The sequence below is a fragment of the Eurosta solidaginis genome, chromosome 1, assembly GCF_040869045.1.
Source record: "Eurosta solidaginis isolate ZX-2024a chromosome 1, ASM4086904v1, whole genome shotgun sequence".
Classification (NCBI taxonomy): Eukaryota; Metazoa; Arthropoda; class Insecta; order Diptera; family Tephritidae; genus Eurosta; species Eurosta solidaginis.
Genome location: NC_090319.1, coordinates 374213582 through 374234692, shown reverse-complemented (window position 1 = coordinate 374234692; position 21111 = coordinate 374213582). Strand labels below are relative to the sequence as shown.

Sequence of the window (21111 nt, the reverse complement as noted above, 5' to 3'; positions counted from 1 at the left end):
GTTTGTACGATATGGGTATCAAATGAAAGGTGTTAAGGGGTATTTTAAAAGGGAGTGGGCCTTAGTCCTTTAGTTGGAGGCCTTTTCGAGATATCGCCATAAAGGTGGACCAGGGGTGACTCTAGAATTTCTTTGTACGATATGGGTATCAAATGAAAGGTGTTAATGAGTATTTTAAAAGGGAGTAGGCCTTAATTCTATAGGCGGACTCGTTTTCGAGATATCGCCATAAAGGTGAACCAGGGGTGCCTCTAGAATGTGTTTGTACGATACGGGAATCAAATGAAATGTGTTAATGAGTATTTTAAAAGGGAGTGGGCTTTAGTTCTATAGGTGGACGCCTTTTTGAGATATCGCCATCAAGGTGGACCACGGGTGACTCTAGAATTTCTTTGTACGATATGGGTATCAAATAAAAGGTGTTAAGGGGTATTTTAAAAGGGAGTGGGCCTTAGTTCTTTAGTTGGACGCCTTTTCGAGATATCGCCATCAAGGTGGACCATGGGTGACCCTAGAATGTGTTTGTACGATACGGGAATCAAATGAAATGTGTTAATGAGTATTTTAAAAGGGAGTGGGCTTTAGTTCTATAGGTGGACGCCTTTTTGAGATATCGCCATAAAGCTGGACCAGGGGTGACTTTGGAATGTGTTTGTACGATATGGGTATCAAATGAAAGGTGTTAAGGGGTATTTTAAAAGGGAGTGGGCCTTAGTCCTTTAGTTGGAGGCCTTTTCGAGATATCGCCATAAAGGTGGACCAGGGGTGACTCTAGAATTTCTTTGTACGATATGGGTATCAAATGAAAGGTGTTAATGAGTATTTTAAAAGGGAGTAGGCCTTAATTCTATAGGCGGACTCGTTTTCGAGATATCGCCATAAAGGTGAACCAGGGGTGCCTCTAGAATGTGTTTGTACGATATGGGTATCAAATGAAAGGTGTTAATGGGTGTTTTAAAAGGGAGCGGGGCTTAATTCTATAGGTGGACGCGTTTTCGAGATATCGCCATAAAGGTGGACCATGGGTGACTCTAGAACGTGTTTGTACGATACGGGAATCAAATGAAATGTGTTAATGAGTATTTTAAAAGGGAGTGGGCTTTAGTTCTATAGGTGGACGCCTTTTTGAGATATCGCCATCAAGGTGGACCACGGGTGACTCTAGAATTTCTTTGTACGATATGGGTATCAAATAAAAGGTGTTAAGGGGTATTTTAAAAGGGAGTGGGCCTTAGTTCTTTATTTGGACGCCTTTTCGAGATATCGCCATCAAGGTGGACCATGGGTGACCCTAGAATGTGTTTGTACGATACGGGAATCAAATGAAATGTGTTAATGAGTATTTTAAAAGGGAGTGGGCTTTAGTTCTATAGGTGGACGCCTTTTTGAGATATCGCCATAAAGGTGGACCAGGGGTGACTTTGGAATGTGTTTGTACGATATGGGTATCAAATGAAAGGTGTTAATTGGTATTTTAAAAGGGAGTGGGCTTTAGTTCTATAGGTGGACGCCTTTTTGAGATATCGCCATCAAGGTGACCAGGGGTGACTCTAGAATTTCTTTGTACGATATGGGTATCAAATGAAAGGTGTTAAGGGGTATTTTAAAAGGGAGTGGGCCTTAGTCCTTTAGTTGGAGGCCTTTTCGAGATATCGCCATAAAGGTGGACCAGGGGTGACTCTAGAATTTCTTTGTACGATATGGGTATCAAACGAAAGGTGTTAATGAGTATTTTAAAAGGGAGTAGGCCTTAATTCTATAGGCGGACTCGTTTTCGAGATATCGCCATAAAGGTGAACCAGGGGTGCCTCTAGAATGTGTTTGTACGATATGGGTATCAAATGAAAGGTGTTAATGGGTGTTTTAAAAGGGAGCGGGCCTTAATTCTATAGGTGGACGCGTTTTCGAGATATCGCCATAAAGGTGGACCAGGGGTGACTCTAGAATTTCTTTGTACAATATGGGTATCAAATGAAAGGTGTTAATGAGTATTTTAAAAGGGAGTGGGCCTTAATTCTATAGGTGGACGCGTTTTCGACATATCGCCATAAAGGTGGACCAGGGGTGACTCTAGAATTTCTTTGTACAATATGGGTATCAAAAGAAAGGTGTTAATGAGTATTTTAAAAGGGAGTGGGCCTTAATTCTATAGGTGGACGCGTTTTCGAGATATCGCCATAAAGGTGGACCAGGGGTGACTCTAGAATTTCTTTGTACAATATGGGTATCAAATGAAAGGTGTTAATGAGTATTTTAAAAGGGAGTGGGCCTTAATTCTATAGGTGGACGCGTTTTCGAGATATCGCCATAAAGGTGGACCAGGGGTGACTCTAGAATTTCTTTGTACAATATGGGTATCAAATGAAAGGTGTTAATGAGTATTTTAAAAGGGAGTGGGTCTTAATTCTATAGGTGGACGCGTTTTCGACATATCGCCATAAAGGTGGACCAGGGGTGACTCTAGAATTTCTTTGTACAATATGGGTATCAAATGAAAGGTGTTAATGAGTATTTTAAAAGGGAGTGGGCCTTAATTCTATAGGTGGACGCGTTTTCGAGATATCGCCATAAAGGTGGACCAGGGGTAACTCTAGAATTTCTTTGTACAATATGGGTATCAAATGAAAGGTGTTAATGAGTATTTTAAAAGGGAGTGGGCTTTAGTTCTATAGGTGGACGCCTTTTTGAGATATCGCCATAAAGGTGGACCAGGGGTGACTTTGGAATGTGTTTGTACGATACGGGAATCAAATGAAAGGTGTTAATGAGTATTTTAAAAGGGAGTGGCCTTTAGTTATATAGGTGGACGCCTTTTCGAGATATCGCCATAAAGGTGGACCAGGGGTGACTCTAGAATTTCTTTGTACAATATGGGTATCAAATGAAAGGTGTTAATGAGTATTTTAAAAGGGAGTGGGCCTTAATTCTATAGGTGGACGCGTTTTCGAGATATCGCCATAAAGGTGGACTAGGGGTGACTCTAGAATTTCTTTGTACAATATGGGTATGAAATGAAAGGTGTTAATGAGTATTTTAAAAGGGAGTGGCCTTTAGTTCTATAGGTGGACGCCTTTTCGAGATATCGCCATAAGCGTGGACCAGTGGTGACTCTAGCATTTCTTTGTACAATATGGGTATCAAATGAAAGGTGTTAATGAGTATTTTAAAACGGAGTGGCCTTTAGTTCTATAGGTGGACGCCTTTTCGAGATATCGCCATAAAGGTGGACCAGGGGTGACTCTAGAATTTCTTTGTACAATATGGCTATCAAATGAAAGGAGTTAATGAGTATTTTAAAAGGGAGTGGTCTTTAGTTTTTAGGTGGACGCCTTTTCGAGATATCGCCATAAAGGTGGACCAGGGGTGACTCTAGAATGCGTTTGTATGATATGGTTATCAAATGAAAGGTGTTAATGATTATTTAAAAGGGAGTGGCCATTAGTTGTATATGTGAAGGCGTTTTCAAGATCTAGACCAAAATGTGATCCATGGTGACCCAGAACATTATCTGTCGGGTACCGCCAATTTATTTATATATGTAATACCACGAACAGTATTCCTGCCAAGATTCCAAAAGCTTTTGATTTCGCCCTGCATAACTTTCTCATTTTCTTCAACTTAATATGGTAGGTGTCACACTCATTTTTCAAAGTTTTTTCTAAAGTTATATTTTGCGTCAATAGACCAATCCACTTACCATGTTTCATCCGTTTTTTCATATTTGGTATAGAATTATGGCATTTTTTTTTATTTTTCGTAATTTTCGTTAACGAAAAATTGGGCGTGGTCATAGTCGGATTTCGGTCATTTTATGTACCAAGATAAAGTGAGTTCAAATAAGTACGTGAACTAAGTTTAGTAAAAATATATCGAGTTTTCACAAGTTATCATGTTAACGGCCGAGGGGAAGGACAGACGGTCGACTGTGTATAAAAACTGGGCGTGGCTTCAACCGATTCCGCCCTTTTTCACAGAAAACAATTATCGTCGTAGATTCTAAGCCCCTACCAAATTTCATAAGTATTGGTAAATTTTTGTTCGACTTATGTTATTAAAAGTATCCTAGACAAATTAAATGAAAAAGGGCGGAGCCACGCCCATTTTGAAATCTTCTTTTATTTTTGTATTTTGTTGCACCATATCATTACTGGAGTTGAATGTTGACATAATTTACTTATATACTGTAAAGATATTAACTTTTCTTTTAAAATTTGAATTTAAACAAATTTTTCTTTTAAAAGTGGGTTTGGTCGTTGTCCGATTTTGCTGATTTTTATTAAACATACATATAGTAATAGGAGTAACGTGCCTGCCAAATTTCATCGTGATATCTTCAAAGACTGCCAAATTACAGCTTGCAAAACTTTTAAATTACCTTCTTTTAAAAGTGGGCGGTGCCACGCCCATTGTCCAAAATTTTACTAATTTTCTATTCTGCGTCATAAGTTCAACTCACCTACCAAGTTTGATCGCTTTATCCATCTTTGTTAATGAATTATCGCACTTTTTCGGTTTTTCGAAATTTTCGATATCGAAAAAGTGGGCGTGGTTATAGTCCGATATCGTTCAATTTAAATAGCGATCTGAGCTGAGTGCCCAGGAATCTGCGTACTAAATTTCATCAAAATACCTCAAAATTTACTCAAGTTATTGTGTTAACGGACGGGCGGACGGACGGACGGACATGGCTCAATCAAATTTTTTTTCGATACTGATGATTTTGATATATGGAAGTCTATATCTATCTCGATTCCTTTATACCTGTACAACCAACCGTTATCCAATCAAAGTTAATATACTCTGTGAGCTCTGCTCAACTGAGTATAAAAAGGTCCTGGAAATGAGTAAACGCTTTCGAAAAAACTGGTTACAGGAAAGTAATCAGCTAAAAAATGGCAATATAGTCATCGGTTCCAAAAACACCAATTGCCAAAACTTAATCGGTTTTTAAGAATATTAATTTAACAAAAGTCGTCGGGTTTTTAGAAAACCGGTTGTAAGTAATCGGTATTTCAAAAACTGGGTGCCAGTATGTAATAGGTATTTGAAAAAAACAAAAACGGTTGTAAGAAAATAACCAGCTCAATAAGAGGGATCGGTTCCAAACATCACCTTTTAACGCTAACTGGCACTATATTTGACAGAGATCCGTCGGTAATACGTCATGCATTTAAAGTGCTTGTTAGCGTTAACCGAAAATGGTGAAAACGGCTATTAGAGGTTTAGCGAAAAATGACAAAAATTGGGCTACTCTAATATACATGCTTAATTGCATATAATATACATAAAGATCAGATGAACTAATTAACATTTATAATTACTCTTTGTCTTATTTCCTTAATTATCTTCAACAGAAGTAAAAAGGTGCGCTCAGCTACCACAGTAACCACCTACGACTTAATCTTGAAGTTGGATGTGGACTTAATCGAAACAAATAGTAGAGTTAAAAAGAATTGCAAAGTAGAAATTTGGTCACGACCAGTTCAGCGAGGGACTGTTCAAGTTAAATTCGAATGTTCTGGTGAAGACATAGTTGTGAAAACGCATCCGAGGTATATAAAAGATGATAATAATTGTATAAGTGTTGGTCCATGTGAAGTTTGATGTCTGAAAATTTAGCCGAAATTGTTTTTAACATAAATAATTAATAATTGATTAAATAAATGCAAATATAGAAATGGTATTTTCTATCTTTTTAAATTTCGTATGGCGACTGGGTCAGTAAAATGCAAAAGTGCGAGCAAAAAAAGGTGCCAGCACCAATTATTTGAAAATTCTAAGTTAATTTTTGTTAATTAAAAAAAAAAAAAAAAAAAATTATCTATGTAAATTGTATAGCGTTGGGTGTTGCTATCTACTATATATTTGTGAAAGTATGTCTGTATGTATGTTTGGACTTGCAGCCTCAACCGCGAATGGAATCGAACAAAATTTTGCCATGACATACCCTGAGTGTGTCAATCTATGGTAGGCTATATAAAAAAAGACTTCTACAAGGGGGCGTGGCACCTCCCATACAACTGGAATTTTTCGTAGTCAATATATCTGAAAGTATTAAGGCTAGAAGACTGAAATTAGGTGAGTGGTTATATGAGACCAATCCCTACCCCCTCAAGAAAAACTGGGTATAACGAAAAAGGGGGCGTGGCACCTCCCATACAACTGGAATTTTTCGTAGTCAATATATCTGAAAGTATTAAAGATAGACGACTGAAATTAGGTGAGGAGGTATTTAAGACTAATCCCTACCCCCTCCAGACAAATGGTGGTAGCGAAAAAAAATGGTATTTTTCAAGGTCGATATCTCTAGAAGTATTTCGTTTAGATGACTGAAATTTGGTAGAGTGGTATATAAGATGAATCCATACCCCCTCGGAAAAAATTGGGGATAGCGAAAAAGGGGCGTGGCATCTCCCATACAAATGGAATTTTTCAAGGTCAATATCTATTGAAGTATTTGGTCTAGATGAATGAAGTGGTATATAAGACGAATACCTACCTCCTCCAGAAAAACTTGTGATAGTGAAAAAGGAGGCGTGGCACCTCCCATACAACTGGAATTTTTCGTAGTCAATATCTCTAGAAGTATTTGGGCTACACAAATGAAATTTGGTAAGGAAGTATATTAGACTAATCCCAACCCCCTCGAGAAAAACTGGGTATAACCAAGAAGGGGACGTGGCACCTCCAATATGAATGGAATTTTCAATATCTCCTGAAGTATTAAAGTGACCACTGAAATTTAGGCGTTATACGAGATTAAATAAGAAATCATCCAAATTAACAAAATAGAAAACAACACATATAGTAAATTGAAGTGCAAGTTTAACATGCGGGAAAAAATGACTGGGGTATTTGTGAAAGTATGTCTGTGTGTTTGTATGTAAACCGCTGGATAGAACCCAACGAAATTTGCCAAGATCAACAAATCGCAAGGTCAGACATTAAAAGTGGCTGGACTTCAGCGCGAAGAACCTTGCTTTACACATTGCCAGTTATATGTCGGGTGTTCACGAGTCGGAAGTCCAAATAATTTGTATGTTTATGCACCAAATGGTAAAACGAAAAACATAGTTTATAAGAAATCTTTGCTTTGAACTAATTATAAAACCAAATTAATTACAAGAATGTGGTTTAAAATCAGGTATGTGTATAGTACTGCTTTTATTTATACCCGAACGACGTCGGGTACTCTGCTAGTTTAAAATAATTTCAAAACTCGAGCATTCGAGATGCTTTTATAAATCTTAGTCAAAATTTCTAAGTTTTTATTTAGAATTATAAATGTCATATAAGTGTTTATTGCGTTTTTCATATTCTAATATTACATTTTCACTGGCCTCAGATGAGTACAAATTTGAAAGCATTTATATTAGCCTCATTCGGATTGCGCTTAACTCGACTACGAGAACACCAAACCATTGCAAGAAAAAGCACTGACCTAATTGATTTATAATAGTGCGATAAAAAAAAATTATCAAAAATACAAAGCATTTTCTAATAAAATTGTCCGTATGGCTTTAAAAAACTAGTGGAAACTGTTATTTATAACTTCGGTACAGCACTAATGCATCGTTTTTCAGTGCGAGATTAAACTTTTGTTAAAGTTGACTATAATTTAAATTTCCCATTTTGTTCAATAACATAAAATTTTTGATGCTCATCTCTGCTTAAGCGGCTGGAGTTTAAACTCGCACTGAAAACTCCGGTTTTAGATTTTGATACGTCGCTTAATTATTTTGTTCTTGACTGGTTTCGTTTGGTAAGAAAATGTCAAAAGCGTGTGTGGATCAGATATGTGGATTGCATTTGCAGGGCGAATGAGTTGAAATGAGCTCAAATGCGTTATTCTGGAAATGCGATTTGTATGAGGAAATGCGTCGCATTTAAATTTTTTCGCCCAAAATTACGCATTTGGTGCCGTGTAAATGTGATGTAACAATTGAGTGAAAGCAGTGAAATTTTAATCGCGCTTGATACCAAAACGTTCTTAAATACTCCCATGAAGGGAAATATGGAAATCATGCATTTGCTAAGCTTCAAAATAAACAGCCTGTAGCGTTTGAGTCACAGCTTGAATCACAGATCTACAGAGCAACTATGCTACCATCGTGACCAAACATACCCTAAGTGTCATTTCAGCATCTCGTATTAAGCTACAACTTAACTTGAGAGTACCAATCTTTCAGATAGTTTCGTGTGGCATTTTCAATTTCCAAGACAGGGTGTCAAACTCCCAGTTAAATCGATAACTGTCAATACACCAAAACCAACAAACCAGCTGACTTTTTTACACTTTCACCTTGCACGTAACTGTCAGTAGATTTTTCAGCTGGCATGGAGAAATCGAAAATTTCGATTACTTATAACTAAGTGAGATGGTTACAACGTCCATAACAAATCAATAACTGATACTTTAATATTTCCTGTGAATTGAACCCTAGACATTTTGCGGCCATCCGGTGCACAAGTATCGAAAAATATTCCAAGTGGGATGGTTCCATACAATTTCAGTATATTAAAGTGCAAATTTTTAGGTCGCCAGATAATTTTTTTTTAACAAACTTTTAGCCTAGCATGTCTAGGTTCTAGTTTGCTTTTAATTTGCAAATAAAAACTTAACTGCTCACGATGTATATTTTGGACACGCAGGCAGTGTGTAGAGAATTTAAGAGCTAAAAATTTGGCTCGTAAGATTTTGTACCTTAAAAACCATGCAAACACTTCAAAATTCCAACATTCTCCTACCACCTCTCTTACAAATTTTTCCGGAAGGCATAAGGAATTTGAAAAATGTTGATTCAACATGTTGCTAAAGATGTATCCGATACATTACATGTTGCTAAAGATTTACCTGATTACATTTTTGGGTAAAAAAACTGACAGAACCAGACATGGAGAGTTTTAGTGTTGGTATGAAATTTTAAGCTATTTACAGGGAAAATATTTTGTTATACCTATAAAAAAAATAAATAATAATAATAACTCAAATATCCTGGACTATAAGTATGTTCAGCAAAAGTGAACCTTATAGAATCTGTAATATGAAAATTACCAAGGTGGGTCTGCAAGAAAAAGTTCTAACTTTTTTGTACTGTGTAATTAAGTAATAGATCAGTCAAGCGACGGACACGTAATATAATCGAAACAGGGAGTGATGTTTATGATCTCCTCGCCTACTGTGTATGTGGGGGAAACGACATCGATAAGACTATCTTTTAAAAGAAGAAACCTTCAACTTCAGTGTATGTAGGGACTTTTCCTTGCTTCAGAAACATATCGTCGGTACAATGCCAAAGAAACAAATGTGCCATTTTTGTTTAAACGAAATATTATATATGTCAAATTTTGCAAAGCCAAAACAACAAATGTGCATTTTTTTGAAAAAAAAATTTTAAAATCATTTTTCAATTAACATTACTTAGTGGTTTACAAAAGTAAACCTTCCAATAGTGGTTGAAAAATACAAAATTAAATCTATATTAATTAAATCTCTTTTTTTAACAATGTCTTACGCGTGTTTCTCAACACTTCAAATATGCACATTCGTTTCTTTGGACGGACGATATGTGTTGATAAAATTTGTGCAAATAAATTTGCTTGCAAACAAAGGTAAAAATAACAGAAGACGGAAACAAGTCGTCGCCGGCACTTTCTTGAAAATGAACGTGGACTTAATCGATAAAAATAGGGAAGCTGTAAAGAATTGCATGTACAAATTTGGTCACGACCATGGTTGCCAAATGGTATTCAAGTTACATTCGAATGTCCCGACGAAGAGAAGGTTGTGAAAAAGCATAGCGCATATGGCAACAATAATTGAGCATTCGTAAATAAAAGATATATAAAACAAGTAAGGAAGGCTAAGTTCGGGTGTAACCGAACATTACATACTCAGCGAAGAGCTTTGGAGACAAAATAAGGGAAAATCACAATGTAGGAAAATGAACCTAGGGTAAACCTGGAATGTGTTTGTGTGACATGTGTATCAAATGAACGGTGTTAATGATTATTTAAAAGGAAGTGGGCCTTAGTTCTATAGGTGGATGCCTTTTCGAGATATCGTCTTAAAGGTTGACCAGGGGTGACTCTAGAATGTGTTTGTACGATATGGGTATCAAATTAAAGGCATTAATGAGGGTTTTAAAAGCGATTGGCCCTTAGTTGTATATGCGAAGGCGTTTTCGTGATATTGACCAAAATGTGGACCAGGGGTGAACATCATCTGTCGCGTACCGCTAATTTATTTACATATGTCATACCACTAGCAGCATTCCTGCCAAGATTCCAAGGGCTTTTGATTTCGCCCTGCAGAACTTTTTCATTTTATTCTACTTAATATGTAAGGTGTCACGCCTATTTTACAAAGTTTTTTCTAAAGTTATATTTTGCGTCAATAAACCAATCCAATTACCATGTTTCATCTCTTTTTTCGTATTTGGTACAGAATTATGGCATTTTTTTCATTTTTCGTAATTTTCGATATCGAAAAGTGGGCGTGGTTATTGTCGGATTTCGGTCATTTTTTATACCAAGATAAAGTGAGTTCAGATAAGTACGTGAACTAAGTTTAGTAAAGATATATCGATTTTTGCTCAAGTTATCGTGTTAACGACCAGTGGAAGGACAGACGGTCGACGGTGTATAAAAACTGGGCAAGGCTTTAACCGATTTTGCCCATTTTCACAGAAAACAGTTATCGTCTTAAATCTATGCACCTACCAAATTTCACAAGGATTGGTAAATTTTTGTTCGACTTATGGCCTTAAAAGTATTCTAGACGAATTAAATGAAAAAGGGCGGAGCCACGCCCATTTTGAAATTTTCTTTCATTTTTGTATTTTGTTCCACCATATCATTACTGGAGTTGAATGTTGACATAATTTACTTATATACTGTAAAGATATTACATTTTTTGTTAAAATTTGATTTTAAAAATTTTTTTTTAAAGTGGGCACCATTTAATGTTGGATACATTAGTAGAAAAAAGAACTCACTACTTTGAACAAAACAAAACATAAATTTTTTTTAAAGTGGGCGTATTCGTCACCCGATTTTGCTAATTTTTATTTAGGACACATATAGTAATAGGAGGAATGTGCCTTCCAAATTTCATCATGATATCTTCAAAGACTGCGAAATTACAGCTTGCAAAACTTTTAAATTACCTTCTTTTAAAAGTGGGCGGTGCCATGCCCATTGTCCAAAATGTTACTAATTTTCTACTTTTCGTTATAAGGTCAACGCACCTACCAAGTTTCATCGCTATATCCGTTTTTGGTAATGAATTACCGAACCTTTTCGGTTTTTCGAAATTTTCGATATCGAAAAATTGGGCGTGGTTGTAGTCCGATTTCGTTCGTTTTAAACAGTGATCTGAGACGAGCGCCCAGAAACCTACATACCAAATTTCATCAAGATACCTCAAAATTTACTCAAGTTATCGTGTTTACGGTCGGACATTAAATGAATTTCTTTTTTCGCCCAGATCATTTTGATATATAGAAGTCTATATCTATCTCGATTAGTTTATGCCGTTACGGATTACCGTTATGCGAACAAATTTAATCAGCCCTATTCTGCATTTCGACTTGGATTGGAATTTTTTGGATCTGGCAATTTTGGTATTCTGTGTTCCAATCTGTTTCGATCCAACTTCGAATCGTTCGATTTTTTGTATTCTGCATTTCGATCGTAGTTCCGTTTTTCTAGGTTGCAAATTAGTTGGCGGAAAAATATTTTCTTTTTATTTTTTTATTAATTTATAACAGAATTTTAACAAAAATGTAAGTAAATCTTGTTAAGAAACGTAGAAAGCTTGATGATGATTGTTTTTTATATGTTTCCAGGTCAAAAACAACATGTCGATGTCGAAGTCCTTGGACGTATTTGCCCCGCAAAAATATCTAGCACATACTTGAAAGCATCCTTGTTAAGTCGAAAGTTTTTTTTGAACCTAAATAAGAAAATAAGTCATTAAACTTTACCACTTTTAAGTTAAATTTCTTACAATTCGTCACTCATCTCAAATGGATTACACAAATTTCGCAATATTTGCCTTTCCATTCTCGCCTGGCAATTTTCGTATGCGTTGCTTTCCAACTCCAAAAATAATGCCGCGGCTATTGATTCCATTATAATAGACAGCTAGAATTTGTGTCTGTTCGTTGAGTCCAATTATATGCCAAAGCAAGCTGCCGGCGTAGAGGAAGGTGAAGCGAAAACGTAAACAATCCTTGCGGAAAGAATAAATAAACCTTTATAAAGTATTTTAGGCCAGTGCAATGAAATTAGCATCCTTAAAATTCAAAAATTTCAACTATATTCGTGCAGGAATCCGTTTTAACAAAACTTGGAGGCCGCGGCAGGGAATTGGCCAAAAGAACGACAAAAACGCACTTACAATTATGAAAGCACTTCACTCAAAAAAATATAACACTGCGGTAATATATTCTATTGCTTTTTTTTGTACAAAATGGCGTGGATAATAAAATATAAACGTTTTTCAGTGTTTTTTACAAATTTTCATTAATTTATTTTGTTCCAATGTTCACACATTCCGTACCAACAGCTGATTTCAAAAAATCATTTGCTCTTCCTCTTCTCTTTACGATTCCGTCTTAATGCAGAATACCAAAATTCGATTAAAGCGGAGCGTAGAACGGGGGGGATCGTTCCGGGATGTTTTTGGGCAGTCCCACGGGGTCATTTGGAGGTCATTCCGGGATGGTTTTGGGGACTTCCTCGGGGTAAGTTGGGGTCACTCCGGGATCTTTTTGGGGACTTATTTAAAGTCGAGGATTGCGGAAAATGGGCAGCTATTGCAGCTGTAATCCATCCGCAATTCAAAACTCAGTTGATAGGTTGCCTCTCGACCGAAGCACAGAAAAAAGTTAGCTGCCCATTTTCCGCAATCCTCAACTTTAAATAAGTCCCCAAAAAGATCCCGGAGTGACCCCAACTTACCCCGAGGAAGTCCCCAAAACCATCCCGGAATGACCTCCAAATGACGCCGTGGGACTGCCCAAAAACATCCCGGAACGATCCCCAAAATACCTCGGGAGGACCCCAAGGGAGTCCCCAAAAACGTTCCCGAACGACCCCCAAAAGACCCCGAAAGAACTCCGAGGGAGTCCCAAAGTGACCCCAAAATGAACCCCGAAAGACCCCGGGAGTACTCCCCAATATCATCTCAATATTACACTTAGAAGCTTCAGAACTACACGGGCACTGGTTACGCATATGGGTATATTTTCAGGGCATCTCGAGGGTTTATTTTTTTATTTTTGAATAACTGAATAAAAATTGCAATTTTATTGTTATTCGATATTTTTTAAATAAGGAATAATGACTCAACTCTTTTCTCAAAATTTACAAAAATAATAATGACCGATTATCATGACTCAAGATATTTTGAATAACGATAAAATGTTATTCAATATTGCAAAATGCTTGAATAAAAAAATACCTTGTTATTCATCACCTAGTTATTCTTTCACCATTCTTGAATAATGAATAAAAATTAATTTTTTATTTCTTCGTCAATCGTTATTCAAATTTGTTGATAACGCCAATCCCTGGTACGTGAAAAGTAGTGTTTGTGGAATTTGCGTCATGCAGATTACCGCAATCGCAATATAATTAAAAAGCTTGGGAGGATGTAGGAAAAGAATGCGGGTTTAAAGGCTTTGAATGTAAATTATGGAATTCACTACAATATTTTCTTTCCTTGGCTATTGTATGCACTTGATTTTTTTTTCTTATGTGTACTTTTTAAATATTTTTTTCGTAACAAAGAGCTATTTTCTAATAATAAAATTTTACTAGTTAATGTACGAAAGTTGCTTTCTCTACACTGCCACAACGTGAATAAAAAGATGTTAAGTTATATTGTGGAGCATTCCATCGCTTGCGATTTCGCTCTACTAGAAACACTCAATCGTCAGCGATAACGCTAGCGCAAATGTACCAAGCGATGGAGCGTTTCTTGTCGCATCGCGCGATGCGATTACGCTCGATCATAAACGTAGCCTAAATCTGTTTTATCAATCAAGGCTTTGCTTTGTGTTTGTTTACGTAGAAAAACCATGAGCACAATTAGTCTCATATATATGTGTATGTGCATTAGGGTAGAGGTCCCTGGCTAACCGAAGCCGGAACGCAGCGAAATATGAAACAAAAAAGTGTATATTATATGAGCTTTTTTGGAGCTAGCTTTTTTGTGGCTTTTCGTAGCCTGATAGGAAAAAAGGTATTCTGTGGGGCGGATAAACGGCCATGGTCTTTCGCCGGATTGTTTCAGAGCATTTGATAATACTTCTTTTTGTTTGTCCTGAAAATGTATCAACAGTGAAAATTTGGGAAAAATTCCATACAAACAATTTATTTTTATTCGAAACTATCTAATGGTTCCTAAATAAAGGTAAGTTATTTTAACAGCCGCATATATGAATTAAAAAAAGCTCCCAAAAAGGATCGGGCAAAAGATCATAAAGAAATCTTTAAAGACTAAAGGAGAGAATCAGAAAAATTCTAAAATGACTCTAAAAAGACTTTTAGTCGCAATTAGAAATAACTATAATGTTTTTTTGCGACTCTTTTCAGTGCGCACGGGTAAATTTTTCGTTTTTAAACATAGCTTCGGGGAAATTCTTTGTAAATTTCAACGTTTTATGAATCTAGAAGAAATTTGTCTCACTTAGTTACATAGGTACCAGCCAAGGGACAGAAAAATGTACTAAATAAATGCCGTCAGCACTTTTAAAGCTTTTAAGCAATACTTCTTTCCCAGAGTCATTGGACGTACATTTGCATAAAGTTTATTTAGGTTTGTACCCGATTTCAAAGTAAGGGAGACCAATCCAGGTATTCCGAGTTCGTAAAAGTCAAAAAGATTTCCATTTATATTTTAACATACTTTCAGAATTTAAGGATGGTTCCAACTGCGGCAATGACTTTATTTGCACATCGTGAATATTTGTGAATATTTTGTAGTGCAAAACGTAAAAGTCTATTGTGAAAACAGGAAAGCTAACCAAACAGCCGACTTTTACTTAACTTACTTAATTGGCGCTTAACTTATACGGTTATGGCCGTTCAACAAGGCGCGCCAGTCGCCCCTACTCTCTGCCAACCGGCTGAGTTTTGTTTACACATTTTCTTTGGATTTAGCTGACGCCCTTATGATATGATATTAGCCATAGGCTTACATAGTAAATAAACAGACTTTTTTGCGAAGAACGAATTCGGTTTAACCCATCTGAAAATCAGTTAATGCTTAATTGTAGAATGTGGAATATGTAGAATGGAGATATAAATAAGTTGAATGAGGTAAATTCACTACTTGGCCTTACTGAAGTGTTTGTTAATAATATCACTTGGGCCATATGTTAGGACGTTCGAGATAAAATAAATTTCTTAGTTCCTTCATAGAGAAAATAAAATAATTAAACAAAATTTTTTGAGTTACACGGTTTTATTGAAAAGAATACTTACATGAAGTAATAATAATACTAAAAGCTAGAAAATAATTAGGTAGGTCCTAGGTACTAGTCATCACACTCCTTATCAATCTAGGGCGTTGATCAGACAATTAACCCTCCGATAGATTGTGGCTTCTGGCCAGACGAGAAGGCTTTATTTTCGTGAATAACTTTACTGCTACCCACCCGATCATGAAAAGCTTTAGTGACTTTTTAAATTTAGAGGCGATCTTTATAATAATTCGGAAATCGATATTTTTTTATTTTTATTTATAGTTGATATTTATTTCAAAATTTATCAATAAAAATTCACACTTATTTCTGGGTAGTCACAGTGTGGGATGAGTTTCTTCAAAATTTTAGTAAAAATTCAAATATTTGTGGATTTTGTTTTATCGTTTTTTTGTACCAAATTTGGCTATGTCACTTTTTAGCGTTGTCGTCTGGCTAGACGAACATAATTTTAAGCCTATGGAACCTCACAGATCGAATTCATTTCAAAATTTATCAATAAAAATTCAAACTTATCACAGTATGCGACGAGTTTTCGTAAAAATTTAAGTAAAAATTCAAATATTTGTGGATAAAGTTCAAAGTGTAAAATTTCGTCTGGCTAGACGACAACGTTAGGATATGTTGAATTTATTCACCGCTAATCGGAGGATTAAATAAAAGCGTTGGGGGCATGAAATTTCTAAACATGTGAGACGTAGCATAACCTTATTAAGGTTCAGTTGGTCTTACTTATGACTATCAATAGAAATTTGACGAGTCCAACGCTTTTATTTAATTGTCTGATCAACGCCCTAAATTGATTAGGAGTGTGATGACTAGTACCTAGGACCTACCTAATTATTTTCTAGCTTTTATTATTATTTCATGTAAGTATTGTTTTCAATAAAATCGTTTAACTTAAAAATTTTTTTATTATTTTATTTTCAAGTTTTTAGTCTATATTTAATTGCCTTTCCTGACAATTTGTTACAATCTAACTCCTCAATACATAATCCTTCCAAAGACTTTACTCGACTCTGCGCCACGTATGCTTGTCCCTCCTCGAACTCCAAAATATTTTGATGTCACTTCTACCGGACTGTATGTAATATTTGTTCCAAATACGAGCCAAATCGGACATCATAGGTCGCTTTCTATTCATGTATGTATTACGTGTTCCAAATATGGACCAAATCGGACCACAAATACGATTTTTTTTTATATCTCGATCCTTGTGCCACCTAGTGGCGTTTTTTCATAGGTCTCTTTCTATTCTTGTATGTATTATGTGTTCCAAATATGGGCCAAATCGGACCACGAATACGATTTTTTTGAAATATTTCGATACATGTGCTACCTATCCGAGTTTTTTTCTTATTATTGCATTGTCATCGGGTTCTGAACTATATACCAAGTCTCAAGCTTGCAGCTTATCGGGAAGTTACTTAAATTTCAATTACAAAATTCGTGCATTTTTATTCGATATTTTCTAAATACCACTTGTGAAGGTTTCCTATCTCAGCCCAATTTTGAAAAACGCCACATATCAGAATTTGTATAATGAACATTTTTTTTTTTTATATTATAACACGTCCCTTTTGGACTAGTGCTTTACATCTGAGCAAAGAATTTATTGCCTCTACACGTGCTATGTGCATGCCTTTGTTTACTCATACAGTTAAGAGAGCACATAAATTATTATCAATATTTTTGTGCTGCTATAAAAGTCAGTTGTTGTTCTGAGACGTCAACAGTTTTACTTTCTAGTTTACTCAGTAAACTTGTGGCTTTTGAATCTTAAAGATAAAACAAAAAAATAAACAAAATAATGTTGAGTACGAAGTTGTTTTTATTGTTAAGCTGTTTAGTCAGCGTAGCGTTAGCACAGTCTGAGGTAGAGAATAGATAAAAAAAGATATTGGAAACAAAATGTATTAAATGAATTTGTTTATATATTATTCAATCTAAATAAATAAACACGTACGCACAGGTGTTCCAACGAAAACTAATATTTACATAGTATCAACGTTGAAAGTGCATTACCGCGTATCCAGTATTTTGGAAATGGCTTAAGTGGTGTCACATGTCTGTGATACAAGTGAGATAAAAACTGGTATATTTTAATTTGGTTCTGAAACTCGATTTTCAGCTTAACTAAACTTCAATAGCTACGCTTAGAAATGAAATACTTCAGAACTGAAAGGGCTTAATGAATATATTTGAACCAAATTATCAAAACAAAAATTTACTTAATCGTACGTGAAATATTACAGTGGATATATATTGCAATTTTGGTATTGATGGCCGCATTGTCCGACAACACTGTGTGACAAAGTAAATAAATTTGGAAACACTTTGTTGTAGAGCTCATCAAGTATACTGCATACTAAGAATTTCGAATATATACACTCTCAAAACTGAAGTAAGGTGCGAACAATTCTTTTCCTCAGGTTGAAGACTATACGTGTAAATAAATAAATTTGTTCCTCTCATAAACAAGAGTTTGATGTCGTGTAAAAAAATTACGTTGTTTTATTAAAATCCAATAAATTCCTCCCAAATATATCCCCACCACTTGAAAAGATGTGTATCGGTTAGGTATAAAATAAACGTGTTACATACATACAAACATATAGGTGACACTAATTCAAATGTACTTAAAAGTTGTCTTCCTAAAGACTTAAAAGTTAGGTTCATTGGGCAATGAGAAAGAAAGGTATAGGGCAATATAGAACTCAGTCTTTGATAAAGGGCCAGCATATTAAGGGTATATTCAAAATTGTGCGTAAGTGTGTGGGTATAGTAAATTATTCGTATTACGACTTGAGGAATGTTTTCGCTATCACGCAGTGCTATCGAGACTCATAAACTAGCATTCTGTCTATATAAAAAGATTGAGCGGACGTTTATCTTTGGTTGTTGTATCTTAAACGCGCAGGGGGAGTTTAACCAAACATCAAGATATTAGTCATGGATTCTCCAACGGTCACCGAGAGCGAATCAACATATATGTAAACCGGCTCATCGTTTTAGGGCTGACGGTCTACCCTCGCCGATAAATTACCTCATTGATGGATTGCGTCGTATTTGCCGATTATTTTAACTGTGATTTAATCTGCCAGTCAAATTATTTTATAGATTTGTTTGCTTTCACCCCTTCCAGCTATTGTAAACACACCGCAGGCTAAAGTCTATGACATTAAGTGATTGTGTCGTACCACCTGCCTCATTTTATTTCCTGTCTCATTCCCCAGTAAAGTTTATTTGAAGTATTCTTCCATGGTGAGGAGCTCTTCACCTCCAACAATCACATTTACTAACAACTACAATGCACTTTCATATAATTTGCGGAGCTCACCGGCTTACCCATTACTCAGATTAAAATACGATAATAGTCCGTTGTACGTTGAAAATAGAAAGGGGAGAGTGGCGGAGAGGATAGGAAAGATAGTTGAATGGCTGATGAAATGTTAAACAAAGACAGATTAGAAGATAAAGTGGGAAAGAGAACGTGTAGTGAATGAAAGAAGACGGAGGAAAAGGCAAGAGAGGTTAAAAGAGAAAAGAAACTGATGTAGGGAAGAGAGGAAGGGGTAAGGGTTGACATGATGGAGGGGGCAGAGAAGGGGCCAGATTTCAAACGAAAAGAGAAAATAAGAGGTAATGTATGAGATATATGAAGAGTGAAAGGAAGAGTAAAATTACCGGGATTAACAGGAGGAAAATGTTGAAGCAAGATTCCAAGGCAAAGGGAGAGGGGGTGGATTGATGAGAAGAGTGAAAGCGAAGTCTTATTTGGTTGCCTAATTAAGCTTTAATATGTTTTACCATCACATTTGGCTTTAAGACAAGTTTCTGCAAAACACCACATAGTGCGCCATTTTTAGAATGCCGGGTTAGCGGTCTTTCATTTTAAACTCTATTTAAAACTATTATTTTATTCTTTATTATTATTTAATTTTTGCAGCATTTAGTGGGTGGTGCTTCCAATGCCGATTTATTAGAAGCTGAAAAATCACTTAACGATTCATTAAGCAAATTGGCCGCTGGCGATGGACCATATTATGAGTAAGTTTGCTTATCATATAAGACTCAATTAAAATCTTCATTTCATAAGTATTCACAACGCTGTCCATATTCGTCCGAAAAATACAATACAAACATTTTTTTTTTCTCTTTCTGCTGTTTTACTTTATTGTACTTAAATCAGAGCGATAAAAACCGTTTTTTTCGGACGAATAGCTACTTCCTATACATAAATATTGAAACACACATACCACACACACCAGGGTGGACCACAAAATTGGGTTTTTATTTTGGTACAGTGAAATCATTGTCAGAATACCTAAAGTAATTGACTCAATAACAATATCCGGTTTCAGAATAGAAACCGGTTTCAACAGGTTACAAGTATTCAAAACAAGAAATTTCGATTCCAAAAAAGCCCCTTTGATCTTTAGTCAGTGAACTTATGCCCCCCCCCCCCCCCCCCCCCCCCCCCCCCCCCCAATAAAATTATCGCATTGTTGTGAGTCCTTGATACGTGTGCGGAATTTCAAATTAATAAAATTACTGGAAAGTGTTGAAAATAATGCTCACATATTCTGTTACATATATACATACATACAACCCAAGCTAATAAAAGCTAGGTAAAAAAAAATTTGAAAACAGTATCCTTGATAGTAACTTTCTGCCATAGATTCGTGTTAAATATTAGAACGGATAATATTCTTTCAGCTGGTAAAAAGTTTGCCTTTAATCACATATTTAGAACCCAGGATCTTTATAAACTTATTTTCGACTCATATTCTACTTTCATACTTAGTTACCTTGGAACACTTCTCAGGACCGATTTCCATCATGGTTTAACGGTAACTAGCACTTTGTTTGACAGAGATCTTTTGGTAAACTGTCAAACATTTAAAGTCCTTGTTAGCGTTCACCGGAGATGGTGTAAACGGCGATTAGAGGTAAACCGAAAAATAAAAAAATTGCGCTACCCTAATGTACGTACCATCATTTATATTACTTAAGCGCATATAATATACCTAAAGATCAGATGAATTTATTATAATTTATAATTATTCTTTGTCTTATTTCCTTGATTATCTTCAACAGAAGTAAAGAGGTGCACACAGCTACAAAACAAGTCGTCGCCGGCACCCTCTTGAAGTTGAATGTGGACTTAATCGATAAAAATAGTCAAGCTGTAAAGAATTGCAATGTAGAAATTTGGTCACGACCATGGTTGCCAAATGGTATTCAAGTTACATTCGACTGCCCCGACGAAGAGAAGGTTGTGAAAAAGCATAGCGCATAGGCCAATAATAATTGGGCATTCCTAAATAAAAGATGTATAAAAAATTACACAAATTTGTTTTAATATTATTATTCATGAATGTTTGATCACCTACGAGTGAAAAAATAGCCGCAAAAGTTGTTATAAAACGTTTTAATTTAATTCCTCTTTGTTTCGTTTTCGTAAATTAAAAAACTTTACTTATTTTGTTTTGTTGATTTTCTTAATGGGTGAATAAATGATGTATATTGGAACAATTTTCCGTCATCCCTTGTCAAATTTGGTTTCGAGAAAACACCGGTTTCTGTGTCGTTTTTCGTTCAGATTTGTCATTAG

General features: G+C 35.7%; 1 protein-coding gene across 2 annotated transcripts in view; it reads left to right on the top strand.

Annotated features, from left to right (window-relative positions):
• Positions 1-20849, top strand: part of LOC137238267 (sarcocystatin-A-like) — a 36051-nt gene extending 15202 nt beyond the window's left edge. Inside the window, exons 1-3 of one of the 2 annotated variants that reach the window (XM_067763063.1) lie at positions 17223-17370; positions 19444-19544; positions 20595-20849. In XM_067763063.1, coding sequence (XP_067619164.1) covers positions 17305-17370; positions 19444-19544; positions 20595-20796 — 369 coding nt within the window. In that variant the 5' untranslated portion in view covers positions 17223-17304 and the 3' untranslated portion in view covers positions 20797-20849. Of the gene's footprint in view, positions 1-17222; positions 17371-19443; positions 19545-20594 lie in introns of those variants that run through there. The other variant, XM_067763064.1, reaches the window with a different exon arrangement.
• Positions 20850-21111: the final 262 nt, after the last annotated feature.